This window comes from Seriola lalandi, unplaced genomic scaffold, assembly GCF_002814215.2.
Source record: "Seriola lalandi dorsalis isolate HSWRI2012SDOR001 ecotype SW California unplaced genomic scaffold, Sedor1 jcf7180002054694, whole genome shotgun sequence".
Lineage (NCBI taxonomy): Eukaryota > Metazoa > Chordata > Actinopteri > Carangiformes > Carangidae > Seriola > Seriola lalandi.
Window position 1 is genome coordinate 1,122,439 of NW_019525247.1, and position 10,786 is coordinate 1,133,224.

Sequence of the window (10,786 nt, forward strand, 5' to 3'; positions counted from 1 at the left end):
TGGACTAAAGCAAAGCTATATGTGAGATGTGAAGATGCTGTTTGTACCTGTTCATACACAGTGTAGCACTGGGGTAGCTAACAACGCACATTACATCTAGTATTTCTTGAGATGGGTCTAAATTGTAGGTCATGTTAAATAGACAGTGCATTAATGTAACGGCTTTGGGTCCGATTGTAATGTAAACATTAATGTTTTTATTAGTGAACCAGGTTAGAGGAACACTTACAGCATTAATTCTCTGAGAATCTCGTTCATATCCAAGAAAAATTGATGATGCAACTGAAATATCTCTAACTGAATCAATATCAAATCAAATCAAAATCAAATCAAATCGAGACTTTGTGAATTGAAATCGAACCGATTCAGGAAATCAGTGGCAATACCCAGCCCTAGTTCCTTCACTATTATGGTTACTGTCAGAGTGCTCCTCTGTACACTTTTCCTGAGTCACTAAATGATTAGTCAATAGAGAATATTTGCTCTCCAATATTTAAAACACTTTTCTATTCCTAAATGCAGGGATTATGGGTTAGGGTTGCTGATTATTTTTGAGTCTATATTACAATCTTCTACTTTATACGTAAATTATTTAGGGACAGAAAAATATCTATACATGAATGGCTTAAGTCCCTCCCCTTTGGGGTTTCCGTCTCTCCATTGGTCTAATATCCCAGCTCTCCTAACATGTTATGTAATGTTTTGGATCTTCTTAAATTGATTGTGTTCGATTGGTAATTTATCCAGCCTCCCATCCAATAGGGATCGTCTTCCGTTGGGAAGGCAACATTCAGAGATGTTACATCTTTCCCATTTATTGTACGAAAGACTATATGCCTATTGAATATAGTGGCCATGAAGACAGAAGCATGAAGACTGCACTCTGTCTTGTAATCTCACCTTTGTCGGAGAGGACTCTGTGGAGGATGTTGGATAGGTGCATCTTCTTCTCTCGGACCCCGGCACTCAGATACTCCCTGTCCAGCAGGTCCAGGAACAGACGAAGCTCACACACCAGCTCCTCCATTGCTGCTGAACAAGCACACAGACCACCACCATTATTACCTCTGATACCAAGGATGTTTATTACATCTGTTACATTATACACAACAGCAACCAAGAACTGGAGACATGGAAAACGAAATCTAACGGGGAGCAGCCAGATGATCAGACAGATGAAAACCAGAGCTCTCAGTCAGTCAGTCAGTCAATCACTAAATCAAACATCACTTCATTCCATCGTAGAGACCCAGCAGCCTCATAGCTACTCGGCATGGACAGACCTGGCAACCCATCTGACAGACATATCACAACAGAATTATAGGTGCTGGTGGAAAACACACCATGGTCTGCTCTAACAGAGCAAAACAAAACAACAGATCCAAATACATAACACAGCTAGAAGCTTAAGTATGTGTGTGTGCTGTAGTGAAGAGTGTTTATGTTTGTACACCTTCACATATTCTTATCTGAGAGCATGTTGTGATGTGGAAGACATCAAATCGAGTTCATAAGCATGACTCAGTGCTGCCACGCTCTGCACAGCTCAGATAACAAGCACCTCTGCACTGTTTTGGTGCATCTCAAGCTTTTCAACATCTGATTACATCTGACAATATAATACTGGAAAGCAGCTGCAGATTGAAGAGGGCAAGTGGGATTAATGATTATGCCTTCACCTTTTTCTTTTCCAACTATACCCCGCGTCACACTGCAGGGCTCCACTTTTACATTTCCACTGGTAGCACTGGTGCCACCAACTTTGTCAGTTGGTCCAAGGACATGCAGGTTAGATTAACTGGTGATTCTAAATTACCCGTAAGTGTGAATATGAGCAGGAATGATTTCCATTTTGACCCCTGTGTGTGTTTACATGTATCTCTTTAGCAGCAGACTGCTGACCAGTCCACACATTGCCATGAAGCCTGCGAATTATGCCCAGGTGTGTGTTGGTGTGTGAGAGTGAAAGCCCTGCTCTCTCCATCAGAGGACATAAAGCCCGGCTGCAGTCACAGCACAGAGTAGGTAAAGTGTATGCATGTTTGTGTGCAGGACATCGTCTCTGGTCTGGCAGTGTGTGTTGACTGTTAATGTCACTTAGTCTTTATCTCACTCACTTTATGAGAGTTGTAAAACCTGAAGTCGACCCTGACTTTAGACTATATGATAGAGATTATGGTACTCTCATATTCTCAAGAAGAAGAAGAAGAAGAAAAAGACCCTGACAAAAACAGAGCTCTGGCTAGAAAAATGAATCGGTTACTCTATAAGCAGAAAATTACTTGGCGAAAATATTTATTTTGATTTATGTGTTCACACATTTTCAAGCAAAAATGCGAAACATTCCCTTGTTCCAGCTTCTCAGTTTTGAGGATTTTCTGCCTTTCTTAGTCTAACACTGGGGTCACTAAGGCATGGACTACGGTCCAGACACCATCCTATCCACACCTGAACCTATGACCTTTAAATTATTGAGTGTTATTACATTTTGACGGAGCATTTCTATTTTAACTGGTGCACCTTTTTCTAGGCTTTACGGCTCTGGTCACGTGATGCTACTCAGCCAATCACTGACACACCAAGGGAAGAGACAAGACGAGAGCTTACACCAGAGGTAATAGTAAGGATGTGTTGAAATTGTTTATTACATAAAGACAGTTAACATAAACAACGTTCTGGAACTTTGCTTCAGGAAATTTGTCTGACTGGACCTCGTTGAATGATAATTGACCCCTGGTCTAATATTATAGTAAACTAATTATCTTTGGGACTGTTGGCAGGACAAGACATTAATGGGCTCTGGGAAAGGTTAATGTTATTCTGGACGCATTCATTCATAATGAACAAAAAATACATAGCTGCAGTTCCAAGATGTTGTGCAAGCTATGTGTTGCCACGGTGCGGGTTAATGCCACTGAAACGTCGCAACAAAATACAACATGCTGAGGATTTGAAGGCCATGAAAACTAGCTGAAAATTGTGCTACCAGCATCCAAAATGGAAGCCTTAGACACTGCATCACTTTACTTCACAAGATGTCCTATATGTACATGATGCAAATGATATGTATCCAAGGTGTTGCCCTCAAAAGTTATGAGACAAAACCTAAATGTTTTTTTATCTGAGTCATAATGCTCTTTAATTGTGCAGTTGTAATAGCTAATGATAGGTTCATTCCATACAGATAGAAAAGTCAATGAAGATGAAGCTCACACCCCCTGCCATGCAAGTTGTGATATATTTATGTAAATTATAAAATTAACCAGCCTTCCACCCATGCCACATGTTGAATTCAGGTTAGGGATTACAATAAGGCTTTTCAGCAGAGACTAGATACTCTAGCTACTTTATGGCAGATATCTGCAATGACGCAATAAACCTCTAATCTCCTCAAAAACACGTTTGAATAACAGACCTGATCATAACTCACTCTGCCTATCACACAGGTATCTACCATTAACCAACAACATGTGAGACCACTGGCAGCTGGCGAGTGATGAAGGAGATTTGTCCCAAAACTTTTGATCAGAGTACCTATGTTTTGACAATGAATTCTCTGGGAGACATTTATGTAGGTTTCCAATGCAACTATAATTCATTTTCATAGCTGCAGAAGAGGTTTGAGTATTGAGCAGCAGCTCTGAGCCTGGATTCACAGCCGCTTTCACGCATTCCTCACATAATCTGATTTTCCTACAGGAGAGAGGGGGGAGAGAGCTGTAAAGGGAGTGAGTCCAAAAATGAGCAAAAAGAGAAAGGGGAGTGAACTACAGATGAAACAGTTACTGGTTTCACGTGATATTACAGTAGAAATGCCGGACAGTTAGTATTAGCGTTTAAATTTGAATGATCACTATAAGCGTGGTCGATTAGTTACTGCAGTTAATTTGACTCACGTCGGACTCACGGTTCTGTGCGGCATCAGCCAGCAACAGTCTCCCAGATGCATGCACAGCAAGCAACATGGGTTAGTAGTGTGTCAGTCAAAACATGGAGAAGGCAGTCACAGCTGCTCTGGAGATTTTTCATCCTTTTAAAACCTTTTTACAACAGAGTTAGTGGGTATGAGTGGGTTTTTTAAAAGCCAGTAAGCCCACTAAACAATTCCAGTCAATTTTGCCTTTCTGCTCGAAGCAATGTCATATGACCACAGAGCACACACACTGTGTGATAATACTGATAACTGTGATAATTTTGGTCGCTTTAATGGTGATATAATTTTTTTTTTTAATTAGTATTACTTGTCCTCGACACTGTTAGATTGTATACAGAAACTGCAAAATGTCAATGTCAAACATGAAAAATACAACTTGAAGTTGTATTATACTGTATAATGTATGCTGCAGTGCAAAAATAATCAGTATTTCAGTTACACTTAAAATAAAGCTGTAGCTTGCCATCAGGGCAAGCAAGCTAAGCAGTGCTTGTCAAGCTGTCCTTGACTCAGTTTCCATCATTCTGAGATGAGGATATTGCGTGCAGTATATGCATGGAAACTAAACTTGTGCTTGAGTCGTCAGCTTTGAGGCATCATATTATTACACAAGTAGTGCAGCTTGTCTCAGACAGACAGCAAAGTCATGAGACAGGACAGGCCCTGAATTGAAGAGAGTTTCGCTACTACTGTCATGAAAAGGCTTGTTTAAGTCTGGTCCGTTTTTGTCATTGGTGTATTAAACAGCTGCGGGGCAGGGGGAGATTGGGGGTTGCTTGTCTGTCTGTAAAAGTGACCGCACTTAAATAAAGTATAAGGGCAATACTTCTTTTACTTTAACAAACTGCTGAACTAAACTGTTTATACAGCTTTCTTGCTGGAAATGAAGACTATAGCGTATGGTGCCCATATGTTCAAAAAAATGTGCTGCCAGAAGGAGGAGCTCAAATAAAGTGCCTTTCTTTTGGAAGACACAACTGGTCTGAAGCTCTTAATAAAAACATACAACAAATCATCTATGTCAGTGAAGCCTCAAGCCAATTAGAGCTAAATTCTGTAATCACAGAGGTGGTTCTCTGTTGCTGCATCCAGAGGAGAGTAACTGCAGCCACCTCATGCCGGGAACACACCGCCTGGCTGACGTCACTGACCGGCTGCGAAGAAGCACATGTGTGTGTTCACACTGACTACGTCTCTGCTGTTGCAGCTCTATCTCTCTACATAGAGTTTGCATGTTACTGGAATGTTGGATTTCTCTTCATTATAAATTAATTTCTGAAGTATTTTTGACAGCATATGTCAGTAAAATGTCACTTTCTCCACATGCAGCTGTTGAAAGACAGTTACACTGTGAGAGACACACTCCATAAAGAAATGGTTTTCCTAGTTTGCTGTGGAAGAGCTTGACTGGCCTGCACAGAGCACTAAACTCAACTGCATCCAACACTTTTGGGATGTACTGAAACACCGACTGTGTGCCAGGTCTTATCAGCTCACATCAGTGTTAGAGCTCAGCGATGCTCTTGTGGCTGAATGGGAGAGAAACCCTGCAGAGAATGTGCAGCAGATTAATGCGAATGGTTTTGAAATTAGATTTCCATGTAATTTCATGCTGTCCACATATTTTTTGCAATCCAGTAGTGTAATTGATGAGACCTGGGAATACAGTGACATTGAACGGGCAAGAAACATGAGCTGTGACATGATATAAAAAAAAAAGTCAACAGTTTATCCACATTATGCAAACTACTATTTAGGTAAAAGTGCAAGTAAGCACATCAAAAATATTGCAAATAATCAATTAGTTGATTAGTCTGTCAAAAAATAATTAAATGGAAATTGTTTTTTTAATTTCAAAAGTGTATTTGCACAACTTTTATATGTCATATATGACAGTAAATTCAATATATATGAGTTTTGGACTGTTAATGGACAAATCAAGCGATCTGAAGACATCACCTCAGGCTCCATGAGTGTTTTTCACAACTATTTGACATTTAATAGATTTAACGATTAATCAGTCAACGATTAATCAGAGACAATAATTGACAGATTAATTGATTATCATTAGTTGCAGCCTTGTAATAATATAGTTTATGTTGTTATGGATAAATAAGTATATTTATTGTTGGCTAATCCAGCAAACTGAATATCTGTTAAATAAAAGCACCATCACATGATGTAAACATTATATAAAAATCCAACATTGCTATAAAGCTCTCACTGGCATTGATTTGCAACATTGCCTACAACAGCTGATCCATCCAGAAATATTTAAGTAACCACAACCTTGGCACAAACAACAGCAAAATCTCTGACATCTGACAAATGTCTTATAATGTATGTATTCTCTTTTCAACTGACCCTAGTTAATCATGTTGTAATCAACTAAAATTATCCTTTAAATGAGCTTTAAGTAAAAAGTCTAATAGTACTATCACTAAAAGACCTCAGAGCAACACTTCCAAAAAGTTTTGGAATAATCTTTAAACTTCACGGTCACATGGAAGCATCATTAATCACATCAACCAATCTGTCTGTTTCTATTCAAAGGTCAAATCAACAAAGCAATGACATCCCCACTGTAGTGCTACACACTCACACACACTCCATGCCTGGTTTTATATTACAGTGAGGACGGCCAAGCACTCTTTACTGCACCATTTACTGTTTCATAGAGCTTTGTGCAACCTGTGCGATACTTTACCTCCACTAGGGTGGTCACAAAGCTAAACCTTGTGTGTATGTGTGTGTGTGTGTGTGTGTGTGTGTGTGTGTGTGCGTGCGTGCGTGCGTGCGTGTGCATCATTAAAAACCTAAAGCAAGTTCTACAGATCACCGAGGACGGCAAGGTAAAATGAAGTGGCGTGAAGCGGGAAGGACCACCCTTAAACATGCCCTGAGGGCGAGCAGAAAAATACCTCATTGTGCAAACAAACCACCCACACCCCTTCTTCAAAAACTAATTTCTTTCTTCCCCCCTTTGTCTGTTGTTCAACTAGCTCCTTCACTTTCACTTTCTTCATTGTCAATATTTCACTCCAACTCTCTCGTGTTATATCTCTGTCTATTGCACCTTAATTAGTATCTGCAGATAAATCTGCGCCTTCTTACCCATTATATATGAAAACATACAGTTTTATGCACTAGCCAAACTACATGTGTTCTTGTACAAGTATACCAGAGCAGCTGTCATTTACATGTGTTAACACATTTTGGTCAGTTTTAACAAACGTGTCACAAATACTTTCAATTATGTTCATGTGAAATGTATTCTCAGCAGTATAATTTACCTCTAACCACATTTGCTGTGTCAACACTAGGCTTGCATGACAAATGATGGCAGTTCTTTCCAAAAAAAAAAAAAAAAACATTAATCCCTACACCCACACACAGACACATAGAGACAAATACAACCTTCTAAAAACACCTAGACAAGTCAGAGGGATGTTTTCACTGCAAGCTATTCACACTTCCCGGAGCTCAGAACAAAGGGGGTTTTCCTGGGTGCGGTGTATGTGTGTGTGTGTTTGTGCAAGGCAACGGGGTCATGTTTGGGTCTTGCAGAGAACTTGAGACCCTGCGGCTCCGTTGTTATTGTCAGTACAAAAATGCTTAGCCAGGTTAGAGGGAGGGGGGCTTTCTGCACTCTTCCCAGAATTCAGCTGTTATGATTGACAGCACACTGACAGACACTATCGCACTCTGTGTATGTGTCTGTGTGTTTCGGGTGTCCATGTCTTGTTACTAACATCATCTTTAACACTTTAGGGATGTCTTCAGTCCTGACCTTTGACAAGCTTTCACATCAGGATCTGCCTCAACACACAGCTTACAAGACTTTGCGTGACAGACACACAGAGTGGGCCACTAGACAGACTGACACAACAGGGCCAGTAAAAACATTCAGATTTTTTTGATGGTCCACTGGCCCATCAATCATCATCTGATCATCTGATGCCTCGTAGTTTCTGTTTACACCACTGTAAGTATGATGGGATCCCTGGCGGCAAAAATTCAAACCATATACTGTACATTCAAAATGAAAATTTGAAATAATTTGCAAAGGTTTACAATTTTCCATTATATTTCCACACTGACACTCTACTTTATCAATCCAAACTGCCATGAACATGTATACAATCAATAACATTCCACATAATAACATTTCTGTGTAGCCTCTCTTATTCAAAAATGATCAATAAATGACATCCCTAACTGAGACATAAAGTGATATGGCCATGAGCAGAAAGACTAAGAACTGGGCAAAACAGTTCAAAAGGTCAAAGCCAACAACAAAGCAAAGCCAGTCTGGTTGGGGTGATGTGAACATGACAAACAAGCTCGGGTATTTGTCTAAAAAACTTATTTGGGTGTTTATTTAGGGAATATAATTAGAGAAGAACATTTTTGTTACAGTAAATCTACAAAGCATCTACATCTAAAGACGAATCAGAACATTGCAAGCCTTCTATATTGCACGCAATGCTAGGTTAAATTAGCAAACGTTAAATCTGCTGCTCTAAGCTATAAGTAATTAAATTGACTGTATAGGACGTGCAGATAGCATTAGTTTTCCATTTCCAAGTGGTAGCGCCTGGTGTGCTTCACTGCTGGAGGTGATAGATCCCTCCCCCAGGCTTAACAGACTGTTGACACAGCCAATGGATGCATGAGAAACCTGAACCACATAATGAGCCAACCATCAACCAGCCAATCATTGTTGGTGAGCACTTTCTGTGGTTCTGGGAAATTTTATTGTACTGTGGGTTGACTGTTACAGTAAGATGGTGGTTGTTGTTAATTGAAGTTGGTTTATGGTCTGGCATCGTCATGGTTACTGCTTCCAATGAGCCACCAAAGCAAATCACGGCATCACTGAAAGGCTTTAATTTGCATAATATACACATGATTATATAAGAGCGACACACAGGCAAATTGAAGGACTACCATCAGACCAAAAAGGGGCTTAATATTTTGCTAAATATTTAGCTTTTCATACATTTTTCACCAAAAAAGTTGATCCTTGGTGTATGATATTGTTCTTACCAAAGCAAAGGAATGTCAGCTGGAAAACACTCCAAGTCATTACTATTTAGCATGGAAGATCCAGTCTACAGTCCATCAAAAATAATTGTCTTGCTTATATTTCTTACTCAGGGTAGTCATGATGAGAATTTCTCCTCATTTGCATTTTGATGATAACATAAAAGCATCATATGCACTTTTTTTGCATCATTTCGCGGCTTTGCTTGAAGTTTTCGCGACAATTAGTGCTGTCGTTTTATCACCCAGCCCTATATATACTGTATTTATATATATATATATGTATCGGCCGATATATCGATATCGGAATTTTTTAAACCACAAATATCGGTATCAGCATCTACGGTCGGGCTCTAGATTACATATTCTATTCCTTGAATAGGAAAAGCCTTACGTACTGGTTCATTTGTTCTGCAGTATTGGTGTGAAGGCTGTGAAAGTTGTGCAATATTACCAGTCATGAATGTTTCATAAAGGGTTTGTAAAACCTCGACTTGGATGAGCACCAACTGAGAGGGAGAGTTATGAACAGATCTGAGGACGGGCAATGCTGCATTAGTTTGTGATGAAAGACAAGCTGTCTTGCTCTCTCCCCTTTTCTCAAGTCTGTAATTATGAGGTTTGTGTGTTTTCTTCGTTCCATTGGACATGCCAAGTGAACATCACAGAGTGGGGCTGATTGCTATCAAACAGTACAGGTGGTTCACTGTACAAGCAGATGTTTCACCGACCACAAACACACATCTGCAAAACCCTGATCTGAAGAAGGGGAGGAGGAAATGGGGTGGGGGCAGTGCTGACAGCAGTTTGAAGAAGATATGAGAGAGGAGGAGGACACAGCGGGGACGTTTTAAGTTTCCTAACTTATTACGATGGCACTAGTTTAGACACAAACCTTTAGCAGTGCTAAATCATTTTTTGTTGCCACTTACATATAAAGACCAAAAGATTTAATAGAGTGTGTTTACATGCACAATAGTATCCTGGTTATGACTGGGTTTTTGGAGAGTCCTGGTTATGTTTTGCACATGTAAACAACTTTTCCCAGTTTTGAGAAACCTGGTTAAACTACCTGGAGTACTACGACAGAGACCAGGAAACACCTCATCCAGTTTTCCGATTCCTTTCGTAGTGGCCGAGATGGTGAGAAATCAAGACACACCTGCAGACATGTGATCAGAAACCTGGATACTGTTATGATCATATGAAACCCAGGTATTTCGTGTTCCATGTATACACCATATCCCAAATATAATCAAAAACAAGATAAGGGTCACAACCAGGGTACTAATGTACATGTAAACAGGTTTATTTGCATTCATGTTAATGGTTGACTCATAACTAGCATATAAAAATGTGTCAATTTAAGTCAACACAGAAAATCACAGCGACGCTGGCTCTATTCAAGAGAAAGAAACTAATTTATGCCCAAAAGGTTGCTAGATTTGACATTAAATGTTTTACTGAATAAAGTCTTATGAGGTATCACAATTACAAACTGAAACAAAACAGACAAATATGATTCTGGTGGGTTTACCCTCCACTACATACTCATCTTAGTCCCATTCATGCTAACCTCTGCGGTAAAACCAATGTGTCGTACGCCGACCTATGCAAGTGTATAACACCCATGGGAATCTGAGGTCTGCAAGGATGTGTAAATCTTCACACTGATAGAATACAACTGGCTGCACACACTGGTCTGCCTGGTCTTATGCCAGTAGTCCTCTATCTTTAGATGCTCAAACTGTCCTGACTGTCAACCATTACATCCCGCCTCCAGTACCAGACCGCCTTGCACCCCCC

General features: G+C 39.9%; 1 protein-coding gene across 5 annotated transcripts in view; it reads right to left on the reverse strand.

Moving 5' to 3' along the window:
• The window catches only part of afap1 (actin filament associated protein 1), a 57,060-nt gene that overhangs the window by 42,641 nt on the left and 3,633 nt on the right, over positions 1–10,786 (reverse strand). For 4 of the 5 annotated variants that reach the window (XM_023423840.2, XM_087178649.1, XM_023423844.2 and 1 more), the window contains exon 2: positions 901–1,032. In XM_023423840.2, the coding sequence (XP_023279608.1) occupies positions 901–1,032 (132 nt within the window). The remainder of the gene's footprint in view (positions 1–900; positions 1,033–10,786) is intronic. The other variant, XM_087178648.1, reaches the window with a different exon arrangement.